This window comes from Daucus carota, chromosome 1 (assembly GCF_001625215.2).
Source record: "Daucus carota subsp. sativus chromosome 1, DH1 v3.0, whole genome shotgun sequence".
Classification (NCBI taxonomy): Eukaryota; Viridiplantae; Streptophyta; class Magnoliopsida; order Apiales; family Apiaceae; genus Daucus; species Daucus carota.
Window position 1 is genome coordinate 29,449,576 of NC_030381.2, and position 21,640 is coordinate 29,471,215.

General features: G+C 33.8%; 2 protein-coding genes and 1 pseudogene across 2 annotated transcripts; 2 read left to right on the forward strand and 1 right to left on the reverse strand.

The window, feature by feature from the left end:
• Positions 1-371: 371 nt before the first annotated feature.
• LOC108204742 (uncharacterized) lies at positions 372-9,109 on the forward strand. Its single transcript, XM_017374323.2, has 9 exons — positions 372-584; positions 3,097-3,437; positions 3,844-3,954; positions 4,035-4,074; positions 4,201-4,283; positions 6,056-6,133; positions 6,238-6,291; positions 7,028-7,156; positions 7,236-9,109. The coding sequence occupies exons 2-9, from the start codon at positions 3,132-3,134 to the stop codon at positions 8,838-8,840; spliced, it is 2,406 nt and encodes an 801-aa protein (XP_017229812.1). The 5' UTR covers positions 372-584; positions 3,097-3,131; the 3' UTR covers positions 8,841-9,109.
• Positions 9,110-10,441: 1,332 nt separating this feature from the next.
• On the reverse strand, positions 10,442-13,800 carry LOC108216231 (uncharacterized). The gene is made up of 4 exons (XM_017388970.2): positions 13,443-13,800; positions 13,063-13,134; positions 11,028-11,200; positions 10,442-10,887 (listed from the first exon to the last, which is right to left on the reverse strand). Exons 1-4 carry the CDS (start codon positions 13,699-13,701, stop codon positions 10,693-10,695), a joined length of 699 nt encoding a protein of 232 aa, XP_017244459.1. The 5' UTR covers positions 13,702-13,800; the 3' UTR covers positions 10,442-10,692.
• Positions 13,801-16,302: 2,502 nt separating this feature from the next.
• Positions 16,303-19,028, forward strand: LOC108220408 (flavone synthase-like; annotated as a pseudogene).
• The last annotated feature ends 2,612 nt before the right edge of the window (positions 19,029-21,640 follow it).

Genomic DNA, 21,640 nt, shown 5'->3' on the forward strand with positions numbered 1-21,640 from the left:
TAAATATTTTTTTTATGGGGTAAAATTATCATATACTATCAAGATATATCTAAAAAATTGAGATATTAAGACTACTTGTTACATATTATATTTGTTGAAAAATGGATATATTAAAGATTCGTACTTATATTAACTATATTTTCGTTATGAACTGATTTAAAGATATTTTTTATTTTTATAAGATTAGAACTTCAAGTATTATAATAGAATAATATAATTTAGCTATGCATTCATGATATTGTAAGAATTCTCTTAATTAGTTTTAATTTTTTATAATATAATTATCATAGTAATATATAATGAACCTGTCATATAATATATTTAAATAAAATATAAATATACAATATATTTTCCAAACTTGTAAAGGTTTCATCGGAAAATGATGAAGGTGCATGATAACGCGTGCGCTAGTCCTCATCTGAACGTCCTCTGAACTGAAAAAACACAAAAAAATGCAAAGCCCTAAAATTCTCAAATATTAAAACTTAGAACCCTAAAAATCTGTAATTAATCGACCGTCTTATACGAATGCTGAGGAAGAAAAGCTGTTGTTTTGGCTCTTCAGACTACAAATCTTGAACCGGGTCAGTCTTATTTTTCTACTTTGTTTTTTTCTGCGTGTGTTTTTGTTGTATGCACCTCTTCTTTTTTTACATTCTACATGTGTACCTGTATGAGGCTTAATTATTGTTATGTTGTGCTGATGTAATGGTGGGTTTCTTTTGTATCTGTTAGCTGGTTAACAGTATGTATCTAGCATACGTTTAATTATCCCCATTTCTCATTTTTTAGTTTGTTTGTCTTTTCTATGTGTATATGTATATGTATATGTATATGTATATGTATACGGAATTAATATGTTTTGTGTAATGGTTTACACGAAATTGATTTGGAACTGGAAAATGCCCCCCAAGTTCTGAAATGTTAGTTTTAGTTGTGATACTAACTAATTAACTTTACTAATGCTTCCCGGCCTATCAGTTTCCCCGGTAAACACTTATTCTACTACTTGAGCATTATTTTGAAGTTCTTGAATTTTAATTAGGTGATGTACACATTGTGCCAGAGCCTAGTTTACATCATAAATAAAGAACTCGCTCGTTATTCTTTCAATTTGGACCAGAATTAATTAACAGTCCGTTGTATTTGACTGAAAGTGGTTTTAATCTTAGTTAGTATGTTATGAAATTAAAATTAGAGAGATAATTCAATACAGCTAATGTAGAACATTATTGATTTATAAAGAAAATAAAGTACATTGAGCACAGCCAGTGTGCTTCCGTTCCGTGGAAAACCGTTACAACTCCCCGTGTAGCAGCAAGTGTATATCTTTGGTAAATTGTAATTATAATATGATGCGCATATATGCAAAGAAGTCTCTTTCGTTCCATTTTGAGTAAATCAGTTTGTTCTGGTGACTCTCCGGTCTCCTTTTGAAGTCTCTGCTTATTAAAAAGCAGCATCCCTAAGCACTAAATCGTGATCATATGCAGCACCAAAAATGTTCAGCTCGCCATTTGCTCATAAAATAGATATTATTAAATTTGGTGTCATTGTATAAAAAAATGTTGAATAAAAGAATCTTAATTTAGTTAAAGGTTTTTAGATCTGATTCTATTTCTGTCGGTACTAGATTGTTTAGCCATCATATTCGGCGGTTATAGGAATTATATAATTCATTTTGATTTATTGTAAAACCTCACTTGACACCTGGAAGTATCTAAAGTGCGGTGTGCGTGCGTTGGTGTAGTGATTTGAGCTCTTGGCTTCTCCAAGAAAATTCATGAGTTTGAACCACGGGGTGTGCTTGTGTTGTAACTATCAAAAAAAAAAGTCTCTAAAGTGCGGACCAAATCTGAGGAAGGGGGACCAATGTAAATGCAGAGAGAAGGGTTAGGGAGAGTATGATATACCCATTAGATCTTTTGAGGGTGAATGAATCGAAGACTTCATGTAGAGTAGGGGTATCCTGAGATGCAAAGTGAAGAGTAAAAGACAATCTATGTATTCTGAGATTGATTAGGGCTTTAGAAAATTAATGAACTGTTAGAATTGGATAGCTGTAGAGTTAAATTCAAAGAAAAAACGATCCAAGTTGCAAAATAATTTTGCACTGAAGTTCAAAATTATTTTTAATAATAATCGAGTTTTTACTGCATCATAAATTCATTACTTGACAATGAAAGTATTATGTCAGCATAACATTCTTAAAATCTATTAGATACAGAATTCTGAAAATTTATCATAATTTGTGAATGAAAGACCTAAATCTAATATCTGTGTGGAGTAAACCCAAATACCCACTGGTTATTTTTCCTATGCACAAACAATATTCTTTCAAACTGTTGTAGACCGAAAGTTTGTGCGGCTATACTGATATAAAAAAAATTTAAGAGAGAAACTTAGTTTCTCTTTTGCTAAATAAATTAGAAAAATGGATTTGAGTTGGAAATTAATTGGAAAAAGTAAAGGTTTATCAATTACCATGTAAATATCGCACGACAAACATGCTACTTGTGCTTTTTCCTGAGGCCATCAGCTTGCCAAGTAGCTTTTCAGTTAAGACGGGAAATATTTTAGACGGAATTTCTTTATTTAATTTTTTTTATAAATTTAGTGATGCATAATTGCACATATATCAGAAACATGTGCAGCAAACAATTTTAAGAGTACTGAGTACCACGAGCAATTTTACATGTAGCCCAAATTTAGTCGGTCCATCTATTATAACATCACCAGAACTTGTAACATAAAATTTATAGGATCACAAAAAAAGGTCGCACAGAGGCGTTGCACGAAAAACAATTCAGCCGGGGTTGGGCAGTGAAGGGCGCAGTTTCACTATTTAGGATCCGGTTATGATCAGACGTGTGCATCCTTTTGCATATGTGCCTATACTGGTGATGGGTATGTCCACAAAATTAAATACCCGGTGACGGTGTTATTAATAATTGCTAAAATCAATTTCTCCCGCAAGCATGAAATTGGAAAATAATAATTGAATACACGATGATGAAGAAATTTTTAGGTCATTTTTATTAAGTGTTTATTTTATCTTTATCTGTCCCTTATTTTTTGCGTGCTTGAACATTGTAGTGTGACCAATTAGAGGTGTGTACTTGAAGATCAAGATGAGCACCGAGGTTGAGCAGGCACCTAGAGTTGATCATGGAATTCAGACCAACATTACGTCCACCTCCTCTGCAGCCCCAACAATTAGTCCTAAAATTTCAAAGTTTGCAGCAAAGTCTGGATTTGTGATACCAAAAAATAAGTTGTCAGGCTCGCTGGTACCTGCATACCGGGGTAGTAAAAAGCTGGAAGGAACTGGTCCGATTAGTGAAGAAAGCAGTAAACAGACTCAGAGGAAAACAAAATGGGGGCCTGATCTGACACAAGATGCTGCTGTTAGAAAAGGATTAGCTGCAGCTTATCAGGTATATACTGTATTACGACTAGTTATTACCCTGTTCCTTTTCTTTATATCCTTGTCTAGTATCTCCACTTCAAGAATTATTTTGCTGTTTTGTTTAAATGTAAGCATACTATTTACCATGTCGTTCTTTGCAGTTAAAATGGTGTAGTTACTTTTTAAAATGAATGTTTAGAAGTAAATGTTTGCCATAATTGTAGTCAAGTTCTTGATAGTTCATTTAAAGGCATTCATAGATCCAATTGTGGAAGGAATATCTTATTGCTAAATTGATGGCAATGAGATATTTCTTTTTTCCCACTGGATTCTAGGATGTCAGTGTCTTCCTTGTGAATCGCTTGCCTGGATTTCTGGTTCCAGGTGCCACTTAGTGATATTACAGCCTGTGTGGTGGTACAAATTTTGAGCAGACTCGAGTGGATCAAATTACCAAGCAGTTGAATTCAGGAATCGTGGACATCGAGGAAGATCTATCAGCTGCATCTCAGACATCTGGGCAGGAGTCTTCTCGTCATAATGAGGTACTATATCTTTTAGGGGTTACATAAATTACCATGTTTGCTTATCTTTTTTGAAACTGACTTGTAGTATGCAAATGCAGAAGTCAGAACTGTTAGAACTTGAAAGGCGTGAAGCTATTGGTATGATCATTGATGATGCTGTATTTATTTCATTATATTATTGATCAAGTATATATATATTTGTCCTATAATGCTGTGTTATTTCATTAGAATCTTTTTCTTAATTAGGTCTCTATTGTTTAACAGGTGAAATTTTGAAATTAAACCCAAGCTACAAGGCTCCAGCTTACTATAAACCCCTACTGCGAGAGGCCAGAGTTCCGGTTCCTGTGAGTCAATCATAGCCCATGAAATTATGTCATGTTTTTTCATTGCTTTTTGGTATCATATTGACCTATTGAAATGTTATTAATGTAATGCAGCATCCATAAGTGATACCCTTTAGTGAACTTTGCCCATACACGCATATATAAGAATTAATGCGGACAAGTAACAACTAAGCCTTTACCCTCCCCCTCCCCCCAACCCAACCCCTAGAAAAATAAAATTGTAGTGGGCTAACAAAATTAACCACATACATGGATCACACAGGCGAGTCACATAAATAATCATCCATTTACATTGGCTTCTTTCTGTTACTAATTTCTAGACTTAATCTTTTTTCTGGACTCCGATTTGCACTTGTTGGAGTACTTTGTTCATTAAGATGCCTAGATTCAGGATCTCCACTCATTGAATCGGCGCCTCTATAGTTTTATGTGGCACATGGTCGAACACTGCAAACATTGCTCTTGCTGTCTTGCATCTCTCTTTTTATGGTATTTATATATCTTATATTTGTACGTAGACAATATTAATCTCTATTGTCAGTAGGTTAGAGATAATACATTAATCTATTTTGTATTTTTTTGATATTATTTATTTTTGTTTTTAAAATTATTGTTATATTTAAACATATTTTGTTTCTTAAATTTACACGTTTAGTCATGCTTTGTAGTATTTCCTGCTCATATAGTTGTATTGATCTATACATGTTCATATGCTTCGTTTGATACTTATTGAATTTTCATTTTCAATTACATGAACAAATTTATATACAATAAGTGAATTTAAGTCTTGTGTCCCTCTTGGCGTTGCACCTCACACCTAGGTTTTACAGTAACTCTTGCTACTCAGCGTGAGTCTGGACTTGCACGCAGCATAAATATTTTACAGCAGATTACTCCACTAAACAGAACTGGAATCCAGGTGGTATCCACTTTATTAACATGAGTGGGGCCAAATCCATTTTACAGACTCAATGGTTGAAAACCTGATACAAATTCCTTTTCTGATAGCTTGTTACATTTACACCTAAAGTTGAGGGAGAATGTATTTAGTTGGGCAAAGATGGTGGCCGCATCCTTTGATAACAAGTTAGCAATATATTCCTAGCTAGATTATGCACTTTACAGCATCTATATAATGGCATCACATTTTTTCAAAAATATAAAAGTTTGAACTAAGCAAATTATATAAGTTCTGCCGTTTGAAAAAATTAGGACAAAGAAAGTTGTGTTACTAATTACTCTCACATGCCTCCTCCAACTGATAGTGGCACTATCAGTGTTGTGTTTGTCCTTTTATATACCATTCTGTCTTGTGTGTGTGTTGGAGGGTAGTTAAAACATGTAAATTTACTATGATGATTCTTTGTTATAGGAACTAATTAAATCCCAACAGACTGACTGTAGTTTCGGGGACTAGGTCAGTCTAGTTGAGTGTAAATTTAAAATGCTGATTTGGTAAGTTCTAAAATCAGTATCGATTATGTACCAATGAAGATTGTAGAAATTTCAATTTCCTACACTTATGTATATGGTAAGGGTATAATCAAGGACCATTCCGTGATCTGACTGAAGTTGTTAAATCTTTCTTTCTGTTTGCTTCATGGTCAGTTTTTAGTCTTTGATCCCATTGTAAATTACAATATGATTTTTGGTAGGTTAATACGTCTCGTTGTATAACATTAAACATGACTTGTTATGAACTCATATTTCTGGTGAAGGCAATGAAAATTATACTAGATCTCATCAATATGATGTTTGCAATGTTGTTGCAGGTCAAGGACTATCCTGGATTCAATTTTATTAGTCTGATATATGGGCCTGGAAGTGACACTCAAAAACGACTGGAGAAGGTGAGGAACATTCTTTATTTAAGAAGCTATTTGCACCCCTTTATCATTAAAAGTAGTCCTCCGGTTTTGGTCCTCATATTGCTTGTTGAAAATGCAATTATCAGGAAACTGGAGCAAAAATACGTGTTTTTGGTACCAAATCTGACAAGGGAAAGAAGGTAATATAATGTTGTAAATCACCACCTTTTTGTTTTTGCATACATGCTACTTAGACCTTGGCAATTTGGTACACGACACGAAAAGTTAGTGTTTGGGTTTCAATTTTTGGTACACGAACACGAAAGTACACTGTGAATTTAGTGCGGATACGGGTTTTCGTTTTATATACACGAAAGTACACGAATGTACACAATATAAATACATTTTTAAATAAATAAATATATTTTCATGTAAAAAATATATAATTATATTTGTAATATATATACATGTGCAAATTTGTACATAATTGTACGCAAATATAAAGATTAATATATATTAAATTAAATAATACATAAAAAATATTTTTTTAAAATATATTTTAATTGAATGTTATTATAATATTCATATTAAATGTACACGAAAACTACACGTGAAGTACACCGACACGTTTCGAAATGGATATGGGTTTGAGATTAGGTTCACGAATCCTAACAGGTCGGGTATGGGTTTCACCTTCAAGTACATATAACACGAAAATACACGACCCGAGAGTACAGAGCACGACACGATTGAAAGGTCTAATGCTACTACCACAATGGCATGCACCAACTTCTCTGCAAGTACAATTTCAATTTTATACATACTTCAGTCTGTTACTCTGCTTAAACTACCATTTAATATTGTAGTATGTGCATTACGAGCTTTAAAGTACAGATGGAGTGTTTCTCGATGTTCTGAAATAAATTGCATTTGCAGGAGGTCACTGCTGATGAAAGCGATAATCAGAATTTGTATGAAGAGCTCTATGTTCACGTTTCTGCTGACACGTATGAGAAGGTCGATGCAGCAGTTGCTCTAATCGAATTGCTGGTTACTCCAGTTTCAGTGAGTAGCATTTTTCCTGTATATTAGTAGCCACTTAGCTTCTTTGAGGTTGCTTTTCTTATTCTTCTCTCTTGTTTAGGTAAACCCTACAGTAAATCCCACATCAGCTACAGCAGTTTCCAGTGTTAATGTTAATGCTGTTCAAACCAGTCAAGGATCCCCTGTCCCGTATGTTATAACTCCTCAAGTTAGCCAAGGAGTGGTTCAGTCGGTTACTGGTCCTGCGCTAGTTCAACCGTTTGGTCAGTTTCAGGCTTACCCAGGTCCATGGTTTCCAACAAGTTCTCCTCTAGGTTTTGCCACTCAGCAAAATTTGTCTGCACAAATACCAAGTAGTCATGTCCAAATGTCATCAGCATCATTAAACTCTAATATGTCATCATTCTTTGGACCTAGACCAGCAGAGTTTAGTTCAGTCCAGGGACCTTCTTTTGTTCCCTCCAGGCCACAACCACTACTGCAGCAGCCGTATATGCCTCAGGCACCTAATCTAGGTTATAATAGTCATCCAAGAAACCCCCCTATGCCAACCTTGCATCCTACACCTGGTCAATCTAATATATCTGCCCCACCCTTTACTGGTAATACACCTCCATTAAGGCCTTCACAAGTGGTAGGGCCTTTGGTTCCACCATCTGCTGGCCCACCAACTTTCTCTGTCCACTCGGCAAACCCTGCTGGGAGAGCTAATGCATGGTTGCAAGCACCTGCAGGTCCAAATACAGTTGGTCCTCAGAGGCCTCCTATATCATTACAATCCACTTCACCATTTAATGTTACAAATAGCAACATGGTTTCAACAATGAATACAACGTTTCAGCCAACTCCTTCACAACCTTCATTACTACCCACATCAGGACCTTCACCTGCACCTGCAATGACACGAGCAATGTTACCTGGAGTGCTCGCAAATCCTGTCATGGCTGCTGCTCCAATTTCTTTGTCAATGCCATCAACTTTGATCCCGCCGCCTCATCCACAATCAGGAGTTCAAATATCTGGCTCTGCAACTTCTCCGGCAACAACTCCCAAACCACTACATCCTAGTTCAAATGATTTCACTTTCCAGCCAAACCGACCACAGAACCCTGCTTCCCAAATGCCACTCAGGCCAAATATCCAGTATGCACATAACGGTATGCCACCCAGAAATCTTAATATACACCCACCTCAAGCACATCAAATGTCATCTTTCCATCCACCCGTGCAAAATTCTGCACCTCCGCCTATTATGCAAGGCTTCCCAAGGCCACAAGTCAGCAACGATATACACCAACCTCGAGTTCATATGTCGTCTCCTAGAAATCCAGCTTTCCCTAGTGCATGGCCAGTATCACCTCCAAGTTCAACCCCCCAAATGGGAATGAGGAATTTCAGTCCAAGTTCGCAAATGATGAATGCAGGAGGAGCTTTCCAATTTAGGCCAGGGAACATTCAGCCGCCGCAAAATTATCCAACTAGACCCCAAGGTGTTTTTATCCCGAACCAGCAGTTCAACGGAAATTTAGCGTTTCCTCCCAACAGGCCATCTACAAACTCTTTTGGAAGACAGCAGAATTATGATCCATTCTCGCCGACTTCTGTTCCTCCCAGACCTCCATTAAGTGTTAATCCGTTGCAGCCGAGAAGCGAAGAGAATGATCCAGAGTATGAAGACTTGATGGCCTCAGTTGGAGTGAAATGATTCAAAGAAATGGTTAACTGATTCGTGTCTCCAATCTCGTATCACTTTGGCTGTGTTAGGTCTTGTAAGGATGCGTTTCTTTAATTTGTAAGAACCAAAGAAAATCATTACACCAGGTTTAACTTTTTTTATACATGAAAAACTGAATACCAAATAGTGTATGATATCATTAGTGACAACTGAAGTCTTGTTTTTCATGTATTAATTCCTCAAATATTACTTTGCGAGGGTCTTTGGTTCAATAAAGGGCATGAGTGTTTGGGTTGGTATCACTTCTGACCTGATGTGTTTGAGTAGATGGTAAAATATTTTTTAATTATTATTTTTAGTCAATTATCTCATTTTATATCAACCATTTATATATAATAGTATAAATAGAGATCCTCAAATTCATACTTTATAGTTTATATCCACCTTCCTGTTTGTGGGCTTATTGGATATGAGCATCTCTTGAATTGAAATAGTTTTTGACATTTTCGTGCGAAAATCCTTTCATATGCTCTTGCTATCCTTAAATAAACGTCGCTTTAACTTCTTTTTACAAAATTTGAGGTGAACAAGACCATCTCCATACATTATCTTTCACTTTTTCCTTTTTCTAATAAAAACATAGATATTAAATTCTATTTAGAAAAGAGTTCGAAAATTAATATATGAATAAAAAAGATGCTTATTTTGGGATAACGAGAGTATTTAGCGAGAAGTGCTAATATTTAAACATTCTTTCCTTCCTCTTCCTCTTCAAACTCCAATTCAAAGTCAAAAAATAGAACTCTCAAACTTTATCATGTAAACACTTTCGTTTTTCTTTTACCATGTAAACATTTTTGTTTTATTTAATCAAAACAAGTAAGTTACATATTTTCTCAAATTTGTATAACATTTAAAAAGTTGATAAATTTAACATGTCTTTCTCCACGTAAACAATTTTGTTTTATTTAATCAAAACATGTAAAGTTACATATTTTCTCAAATTTGTATAGCATTTAAAAAGTTGATAAATTTAACATGTTTTTTTTCACATAAACGTTAATATTTTATGCAATTATAATAGAATTTACATATTATCTCATATTTGTATATCATTTGAAAACGTTAATACATTTAACATGTCTTTTTTCACATAACACTGATGTTTTATTCCATTATAACAGGTAAGTTACTTACATATTATCTCAAATTTATATATCATTTGACAACTTGATGCTTATGCTTTTCTTTGGAACAAGAAAAAGGTGGAAGTAGGAAAAGAGGGCAGAGGGAGTAACATTCTTGAGCAGCCAGACTCATTCTATCTTTGCAGCAATTACCAGATATTACTCAAGCACTTGCTCAGACAGTTTATTTTACCCAGGCTCAATGAATTCAATACAATATAAAGCTTAGCCAGTAAGAAAGTAAGCTACCTGCAACTATGAGAATCATTATAAAAATTAGAATTGCAACTATTTTTTCCGAGGAGTTTGTGTTTTCTTTTTCTGTGAGCAAGAAAATCCTATCAAGTATGAAGTCAAATGCGTCTGTTATCGATGAAGCACATCTGATTTCATGGGTTTATGATGTAAATAAGAAATCCAACAACAGCAGCGAGCAAGACAAGGTTACAAATTTTTAAAATTTATGCATTAATACAACACTTGAGTTTAAGATTACATGCTTACACGACTTCTCCATACTCCAATAAACAATGAAGTACGGCTTTCACAATAGAGAAATTAGTGCACACGTGTCAAAAGTGAACAGATCAGATTGTCTGGGATGGTTATGAGTATGCCAACTACAAATTATTATTCATGACACTAATATGTACAGCTGATCGATTTGGTTTATATCAAAATACGGAGACAACAGATCAAACTGAAGGGCCAGACCTGAGAACCTTTTCTAACTTCTCAGCCTTGCTGTAATCCTTCTCTGTAAGAGGACCAGCTGGAAATGGTGTGATTTCAACAGTCAAGTGCGGAGTAGGGAGTTCGTCAAACAATGCCCTGACATTATTACAGCAAACTGTCTCCCCGTGAGCAGTCTCCCTCCTGATCTGGCAACCCTACAAGCATTTAAAAAAATATCGATGCAAATACTTCAGGTTGTACTTCTTTTTAGAAAACTTATTATAAAGAAAATGATCAACCCAGCTAATCATTAAAGGAGATACCCAGGAACGTAGCATTTTTTAAATTTTAGTACCTTGTGTGAAGTGGCATCTCTGAATTGATCATCATCAGATAGTACAGAAGCAATGGCTCTAAGAAGGCGTCGCCCTTCAGATTTGGAAGGTATCCTGTAACTCCGTTTTAGTGTACCCTTAGTTGTGGGATGCCATTTGCTCACTAATTTTCTTCTACTAGCTGCTTCCTTATCTGAATGAAGGGGAAAAAAATCACTTGTCAGACGAAAAAAATCCAGAAAGGACAAGATATTGGCTGTTACTCATGGATACTCACTTTATCAAAGGACTTATGTGCAACATAAAGATGTTGGTCGACGTACTGATTTCATTTTCTTCCTCGTGTGCATATTATCGTTAATCACAGATGAACAGTGAACCAAAACACAACTTATTATCATAAGCCTGCAAACTAGTTCTGTTTGTCTCTTAAGGCGCAGATTATTATTAGTCACCGGTGCACTGTGTCTCCTAAGGCACAGTGCACACGAGCCTTCTCCACATCGAAGATGGCAATATTAGCAGGCAGACTAATATCTATTGTTTCCTTAAGGCGGAGGGGGAAGGAGACTTTTCCATCAATGCTAACAAGGTTGACATGCATTAAGCATATCCTTTTGCCCTCCATTGTAAAATGTCAGGATCAAAGCAATCGGCATGACCAGGCTGACAAGCAATGCATTTTGTCAGTCGAATTATGTTCCACAAATTTTGCTTTCATAATTTTGTCGGTCGAATTATGTTCCACAAACTTTTAGGCTGACTATGCCTGCCTAAAAGAGAAACAGACTGCAAAGCTAAGCAACTAGCACTGACATCCAAATCACTACTATAACTAGAGGGCATCAACAAGAATTTAGCACAAGGCACACCGTGACACCAGTATCATGATATATAGCGCATGAACTAGCAGAGCTAGCAAGAGAAATATCTAGTCAGGAATAAAAGGTGGTTAAAAGAGCTTTGAGGACTAGAACTGTTATATTAAATAAAGTTTCTAAATCGAGATGCAACTGTTAAAAATAAGCTAATTTGTAATTCTCATGAATTATCTCTAAGAGTCTAGATGATTCTAGTTATAAGTAATGAGTCAAATATTCAATGTAAGCAATGGAAGGTCTCTGAACTTATTCATGAACCTTATTAATGATCTAATCTCATAGTCTTCCTAGTCTATCAATATAAAGACTAGATGGATCAGTTGTAAAGTAAGCCAGCAAGTAATAATATATAAAGAAAAGCTTTCTGCCTTCTTCCTTTATCAATTCTGATCCCAACAGCAACTTTACTTGTATTGTTGATTATTTTGTATAATCTGGGTTATCACATTACTATCAGCTACCAGAATACTTGCGAGAAGCCGAGAACATTATTATTATGCCTCTATTTTTCCTCAATCAATAGAAAGTCTTTAAGGACACGTGTACCTTATATTCTTCAACTATATTGTTGATTGTGTCATGCGGGAAGCTATGGACTTGTATACACTCTGCTGACGAGCAAAGGGGTTCTCAAAGATGGAATCTATCAGAAACAGTTTGTTTCTATGGAGTATCGAGCATGAGTGCGATCAGTGCTAGTTTCTAAGTAGCTCACTTCATCTGGTGACTATATTAATAGTGTTCAGTCGTTACTTAAATGACATATTTGTGATTACAGAAACAAAAAACACTTTTATCAAGCATTAGGAAGTGCACACTACTGGAGTTTTCAACAAAGGAAAAACCTTGAAGGATCAACATAACTAGTGAAAAAAGACCATTACCAATTATTTATCTATTGACATTTAAAAATTTTCATAAACCTCGTATAATTATTCGGATAAATCTTAATTGCGGGTTAGAGCTTGCATCAATATCATAAGACACCCAAACAATATCATTTCACTTCCATTAATTGTAAAATATCATAGTAATTTTGTTTTACATATGCTCAACCATTTAAGTATCTAAACTTCAAATGAGTACTCAAGTGCAAACAAATTCAGCTCAATAATTAACACTAAACTTACTACTACCAACACTTGAAATCTTGAATCCATCAAAAATAAATTACCTGGTTTGCCTTGTAACTCCTCGAACCACTTCGCGAAACCCAAATCAGCAGCACCACCTCCTATTCCTGTATCTAAAATCGAAAAAGAAAGAAACACATAATTCACACACGTTTGGGTAGTCTTATTTATCAAAAATTAAGGACTTATTTGACAGAAAAGTTACACATTTTGATAATATGTACTTTCGAAATTAAGTACAAATTAAGTATCCAAGGGTTGTTTAACATTTCTTATTTGCACAAATAAGTACTTATTACGAAAAAATGCTTACTTTCTTCCAGAAATAAACGCCTTATTTCAAAAAAATAAGATAAGTCAAACGAATCGAATCAATTGTATCAGGAAGTAAAAGGCAAGAAATGGGAAAGAAGGGAGAGACCTTGAGAGACAAGGGGGCTAGCAGGAGATCCAGCAAGGCCAGCTTTCAAAAGGGCATAATGAATACAAACCCTTCCAGCCCATAAGACCACTGGGGTGGTCTCAAGCAAGGAACTTTCTATGATTCTTGAACCCCTTTTCTTCTTCTTCTTCTCATTCACCTCAAAATGAACACTTGGGCACACATTTCTAGGCACAAAAGTTGATGACCAAGTTAGCAAGCACTTGTTGCTGGGAGGATTGCCCTGTAGAAGAAGCATTTCAGTGTATGTAATCAAGGAAGAAGTGGGAACTAGTACTAGTGAACAACACTGTGATTGTTTTGTTATAGATGGATAGGTATTAAGGTATGGATATAGTCGATAATGATTATTTGTAATTTTGGACGGTTTTGTACATTATTCAGCTCACACAATTATTGCCAACTTTTTTTTTAATGCCGGGGTCACAAGAGAGAAATGCCACCTGTATCCTAGATGTGATATACTGATATGAGGTGCGGAAAAAATATTCTAGATATTATTTTTTAATATTAAATATTAGATCATCTAGTGTTTTTCATTTTTTCTGAAAATCAATTTAAAGTTGCGATTTGAATTGAAAAATCTAATTTAAATAATGTTTGGTGGAAAATCCAATTTTAAATAGTTTTTTGAGCCAAAAATCCACTTAAATTAGCAGTTTTTTAAAGTAAAACTAGTTGAGAAGCCGCGCGTTGCGGCGGCCTATAAAAATTATATTAATGATTCAATATTAATATTTGTTGAATAAAATAATTTTGTGGCTATCTATAAAAATTATATTAACGTTTCAAAATTAATATTTGTAGGATAAAATAAATTTTATTTTATAAAAATCTTGATGTAATACCAATACTAATATATAAAATTGCAAAATTGGATTATAATTCATGGTGAAAATATAAAAATAAATTTATACAGGTAATTAACAATTTAAAGTACAACGAATCTTAATTTTATTTGTGTTTTTTTTAAAGTAATCACGTTCTTACATTGTCACCTTCCGCCAATTTTTTTGGATTGATTGTGCACAAAAACATCTAACTTAAATCCGTGAGGTTGTAGCATTAAGAGAGAGGAGGTTGTGTTTAGATGATCCAAAACCTTATGATCTATTTACAGGTGGAGAGAAACTTGTGTGCTACTCTTTCCCATAATAAAATAATATGAAAAAAAAATCAGATTAGAACTTTCAAGCTACTATATTCCGTAAATAATCTGAAACAAAATCAGATTCTGAAACTTGCTTCTAATATACCCGAAACTAAAAAAGGTAATTTTAATTTTTGATAGTTTTCATCCAAAAATTCCAGAAAATTAGAAAAATAAAACGGAGCGACGTGAGAGGCGCCACCTACACGCCCTCGTTTCTCCACCATATTGTCCTATATACAAAGTAAATCATATAAAAACTAACAACAACAAACATGCCCGATGAACAAAACAAATATTATAAAAGAATAACCAACAAACATACATCACTAATAGTTAATTTATTGATATCATCCATCAATATCATGTGAGATAGAGGAGGTTGTGTTTAGATGATCCAAAATTCTACAATCCACAGGGGTATTTATAGCTGCAGAGAGACTTGTGTGCTACTCTTTCCCATAATTAAATAATTTGAAACAAAATCAGATTAAAACTTTCAAACTACTATATTCCATAAATAATGTGAAAGAAAATCAGATTCTGAAACTTGCTTCTAATATACCCGAAACTAAAAAAGGTAGTTCTAATTTTTGATATTTTTCATCCAAAAATTCCGAAAAATTGGAAAAATAGAACGAAGTGATTTGAGAGCCGCCACCTACACGCCCCTCTCTTCTCCTTTATATCTCTTTAGTATATATTGCCTGAAGGCTCTTTCACTGCGTTTTTACCTTTCTGTCCTCCTCTTATTAACCGTATTTTCATCATTTGCCATTTGACCATATTGACTTCTACGGTTTTGCACGTGTATGATGCTGTGCAAATTGTGCATACACACACACAGGTACTTGCACAGATTTCGGTATCTTTTGTTCAACTTTTTGATTCAAAACTTGAGATTTCAAATTTGAATTATATACTCTTCTCTTCTCTTCATAAACGTAATCAAATCTCATATTTTGAATTCTATTCTCTCATCTCCCCTCTCATGTATCTGTTCTTTGTTTCATTCGTGGTCTTTGAATTTATTTTAAATTTTTGACATAACTTTAATCTTATATTATATTTGATTTTAAAGATATCAACTAAAATAATGAAGTTGTGATATGTGCAGGTAGCAATCAAGTTTATGAGATTTTATTGAAGAAGATGTTACGATTCTCACAAACATTAAAGGTAAAGAACTAACTATTTATAAGTGTCTTTGAATGAATTGCACACAAAGTGTTTGCTATTAGTTCTATTCAGTTTTATTGTAATTTTTCGAAACTAATCTATATATGTATACCGAATAAATGCGTACAGATGTTTGCTAACATAATTTTAAATGGATATGGTAGTCGTAAGTTGTAGTTTTGAAATAGCTTTTAATTGATTTCAAGTGTTTAAAACTTTAACACATCAAAGATAAAGAACTAACTATTTAAGTGTCTTTGAATGAATTGCACACAAGGTGTTTGCTTTAAGTTCTATTCAATTTTATTATAATTTTCGAAATTCGATCTATATGTATACTGTATAAATGTGTATATATGTTTGTTGATAGTTTTGAAAGAACTTTTAATTGAATTTAAGTGTTTAAACTTTGCAAATTGATTTGAATCATGTAGACAGTTGCTGTAACTTATATCACTATTCTATTATCAAACTCTTGAGATTCTTGCCTTATTTGTATTCTTATTTTCAATGGTGGCAGGTACTGTAACTTATATCTACGATGATTCTGTTGATAGGAGGTCTGAGGTCGTAAAATAGTGGAGGCCTTTGAAGACTGGAGTATTTTTCAGGCAGTTGATCACGGTATTGACAACACTTTGGTTTCTGAAAATATATCATCTTTCTCATGAATTCTTTGCTTTGCCAGCTGAGGAGAAGCTCACGTATGATACAACCGGTGGCAAGAGAGGCAACTTTACTGTCTCCACTCATCTTAAGGTATATTTAAGATTTATCACACAATTAATATAATGTATGATAGGCTTTGATTTGTACACACATGATTTAGTTAATTGTTAGAACCATTTAGATATTACACGTTAAGGTTTTTAATTTAAATCAAGTTCTTAGGTTCGTAAATGCTTCTAAGTTCTCATTTTAGTGTTCCTCATTAATGGCAGAACCTGAACCAAATGACGATAAACTTAGACTGCAACCTGAACTGAGATTTAACTAATGATAATGACACCAGCTTAGTCTGCACCGTCAGCTGAGCTTCCCAACTCCACAAATGAACACAAAATTGTTTTAGTCTAGGCTAATAAAATTGCACATAATGTGTTGGATAATTAACACTAGCAACCATTAAATCGAACTACAAAATCGTGATCTTTCAATCAACTGATCATTCTCAGGAATTATTATTAGATAATAGTAATGCAGTATAATATATTATAGTAACTAATACAATACAGGGTGACAGCGCAATGGACTGGCATGAGTTTGTAACCAATTAGTGGTCGGGATTACTCCCGACGGCCTCATAAGCCTGAGGGATGGAGGTCCATCACAGAAGAATACTGTGAAAAGTTACAGGATCTTGGTACCAAGTTACTGGAAGAGTTATCAGAGGCCATGGTCCTTGAAAAAGAGATTATTACAAAAGCTTGCGTGAATATGGAACAAAAAGTGTTACTTAATTACTATCCCCGTGTCCCAAACCCGACTTGACACTTGGATGCAGAAGGCATACAGACTCAGGTGCAATTACCCTTTTGCTTCAGGAGCAGGTTAGTGGATTACATGCCACTCGGGATGGTGGCAAACTTCAATTACGGTTAAGCCTATGGAAGGAGCTTTAGTTGTCAATCTGGGAGATTATGGTCACGTAAGTCATTCCTCTCCTAATTGACAAATATTTTCGTGTTAATTATTTTGTTAGCAAACAAATAGTGTGTGTTACTAAACAAGATTATTCTGTGTGCAAGTTCATTTTATAAATATCCTAATATGGGAAGATCTTTTTCCACTCTTTGAAATAAATTTTGGTGCTTCCAGGAGATTTTCTAGCTTATTGTTTATTTCCATGTATTTGTGTCTTCGTGGCAGGAACAAGTCCTTGAAAGTTTTCATGATACAGAGTTTTGGATGCAGAACAAGGTAGCATGTTAGGAAATTTGACATGTTCAGGCTCATTCAGGAGGATCATTCCTCCGCCTCAGCATACAGAACAAAAGTTGTGGCTGCCATTTCTTTGTGTACCTTCCAACGGCCATTCTGGTAAGTGAAAGAAGCATTTACGACACCAAAGCAATTGCACTAATCAGATCCTTAAAGCAGCGATGGCAATTAACAGTAGCATTCTTGCTGAGATGGAAATCCCAAATACATATTTGGCATCTATTTATAAGGTTAGCGAACAACCCTTTTAAACAATTCAAGTTTGATTTATTTTCCTAAGCATCAATCAGATTTTATGATAATTATATAATACTATTAGACTATTTGTCCACTAGATTTTAAAGCATCTGTTGCAAGTAGTAACACATAATGACATAAATAATCCTGAAAATTATCACTGAAAGTACTAAAACTGTGTAGTGTTAATTTCAATTTCTATTCTGATGGATATTAAATTTTTAAATATATCGATTTAGTTCATTTCTATCATAATTTGTTTGTATGAATGGGGACTGAGATATTGTCATAGGTGACTAGAAGAGCAAATAACAATGATAGAATTGGATTGTTGTAATTGAAAACTTTATATACTACAGAAGAATATTATAATAAAACTTTGCACTGTTAATTTTCATTTCTATTATGGGGAATATTAAATTTTAAGCTATATGAACTTGCCTTTTTCTTTTTCTGTCATATTTTCTTCATATCAATGTTGATTAATATAATCTTTGTACTGATGTATAAGATATCTGGAATTTTTTTTTATAACTTGGACAAAAATATGAAGTTGAGCTATATTTATCAGTATCTTATACATTTTCCGCTAAGCATGAAGGCTGGATCAAATCTTTTTCAACTGAACCCTGAGGATACTGTTGCAATGGACATCAAATTTGTTTGGACAGCTATGGAAGAGTGCCAAAGTCTCGGCCTTACAAAATCAAGATAAATGGGAATCAAGGCTGCTGCTTATTTCTCTTCTAGGAGCTTTTTGGGGGACGAAAGGAGTGTTGGAATCTGAGTTTCTGATGAAAATTGCAAAGTCAAAAGGTACGCCTGTAGCACGGATTGCATTGAGAAGGGCTTATGAGCAAGGGGTGATTATTGTGGTGAATAGCTTCAACAAAGAGAGACTAAAGCAGAATCTTGATATTTTTGAGTGGGAGTTGAGCAACGAAGGGTCCAAGAAGATTGCCGCAATACGGCAAAGGAGGGCAAACCTTGAGCAGCTCTTTATCTCTGAAACTAGCCCCTTTAGGACAGTCCAGGAGCTCTGGGATGGAGAACTTTAAAGATAATCATGCCCTAATTATAATAGCATGCGTAAACCTTCTGAACATTGATACTGTATTTATAATGAATTATGGAATGAGCTTGACAAAAGGCCAGAACATACTCTTTCTTTGGAATGCAGCTACTAACTTGATTACAAGTATTTTATTTGTGGTTTTATTTGTCGATGTTAGATCGAAATATTAGTTAGCAACTTCAATATAAAAGCCGAGACATTGGCATAACATGTTCATTGTCTACTCTTCTTTATCATCATCTCAGGGTTTGTGCATATTTTTTAACTACTTCTTTTTAAAAAAAGATTTTTATTTACATTTCAAAATCTATTGGATATTATAAAATTTTATATTAAAAAGCTAACTACTTCTACTAATTCTATTTAGTTACTTATTTTATATATTAAATATTAATCGGTCTCATATTTCATGATGTGTCAAGTGGGGGGTGGAGAGAATAATTTATTAAATAGAAAATTTAGGATTATTATTTTGCATCGATTTTGAAAAAGTAAGATAAGTAAAGAAACCTTTATTTAAAGAAAGTTGTCTTTACTGAGTTATGCTTTCCAATTTTTATATGTAAATTATGTAATGATTTCTATAACGCACATTTTTTCTCAGTAGTAAGAAATTAATAATTTGAACAACTTCTTTAGAACTATATTTTTCTAACAAATATAATTATCTATATTTTTAGTTTTATACTTCAATAAAATTGTGTATTATTACCAATACCCATCTAGCAAATCCAACAAAGTAAAAATGCTGAAAAGTTATAAACATATCTTCATAAAGATGTAAGAAAGACAAAAATTAAATATTAGAGGATTATGTTTTTAACCAGAAGATGCCACCATAACTTTATATTACAAGTGGTGTTAAATGAGCTTATCAATATAATATCAATATTTTTAGTAAAATATTTATATATTCAATTACAAAACACTTATCAAAAAAAATTACAAAACAAATATTGAAAAAATAGAATAAAAAAATCATTGTAGAAAAATCATTTTTTTTAACGTAGAAACCCGCGGCCGCTCTTTTTTATATGCGCACTGGCTAAACCCACGAGCTCACGTAATAGCCTAATCATATTTGCCATGCGTAGTGGGAAATCTTTTTAAATATAATTATAAATTTTTAATTACTTATTTTATAAGTAATTAACCAGCATTAACAAACTATTCTTTATGTTATCTTCTTTATTATTTTTCAAATCTTTCTTAAAATTTAAATTCATTTTAAAATAAATTAATTTAATAATATAGAATTAATTTCTTAAACCATGCGTAGCGGGCAAAAAATCCTAGTAAGTATATTGATGATTGTGAAAACACTAGGCGATGTTATATTTTAAGTGTCAAAATAAAATTGTGAAAACTGACCCAACTGTATATAAGTAAATGGATAGGAGGGAAGGAGTACAATACAAATGCAAACACATACAATTAAAGGCAACCCTTAATTCAATTATATCTGCAAACCTGAATGCTTTCATCGAGGGAGACTTATGACTGACAATGCTTTGATTGTATTTGAAGCCAATCATTACATTCACAGGAAAACACGGCGTTACTAGAGTGGTTGGATTCAAGGTGGAAAGGGTGGATAAAAATTAATACAGATGCTGCTCCTTTCCGTGATGAGGGTATTATAGTAAGTGCTGTTATAAGGGATTCTCATGGATGCTTCATAGGGGCTAGGTGTTGTAAGGTGGAAGGAGCTTGAAGTCCAAGAGAAGTAGAAGCTTTGTCTTGGGTCATAAAAAGAAATTATAAACATTGTGTGTTCGAGACTGATTCGAAGTGCCTTGTGATTGCGTGTAATGGATCTTCAAGTGAGGCTTTTTTTTAAAAACTTATGTTAGATTGTGTTAATTTGTTAAAGCACATGAATCTTGTTCTAGTTAAGTTTGCTTTTCAATCTGCGAATACATTGATACATGAACTAGCAAAAGCCGCTTATTGTGCTAGTTATGTTTGTTTTTCGATCTGTGAATACATTGACGTATTGACGTATGAACTAGCAAAAATTGCTTGTTACTTGTTGTATGTCACATATTAGGGAATAGTAAGCACTAGCAAAAGTTGTCAAATATTAGGAAATAGTATGCACTAACAAAAGTTGCTTGTTACTTGTATCTCATTCAAATTTGATATTTTTCAAGCCAATCAATTCCCACTGAAATCATATTTTTCCAAGCCAATCCATTCCCACTAAAATCACTACTTATTAGAGCCCTGTCCATAAAGTCATAAACAAGCATGGCCCGTATATTGGAATTAATATTTACCCTTGCAGAAATACAAATATACAGCGTAAGATTGCTAAACTATTCTATATACACAACCATATTGTTATTTAAAAAGTTTTATTTCTCTTAATAGGCATATATCTCTTTCTGAGGAAAAGGATACTGATGGTACAGTCTAAAATAGACCGAAAGATCTGATTGGTGAAATTATTGCCATAAAATTTGTGTTTGACATTAATGTCCAGTTATTCAATGATTTGAGAAGATTGGCACCTAGAAGTGTTCACAATAATACCTGTGTGCGCATTGATATGTTATAGTGGTTCCACCCCAGGAACTTCCAGGCATATAGCCC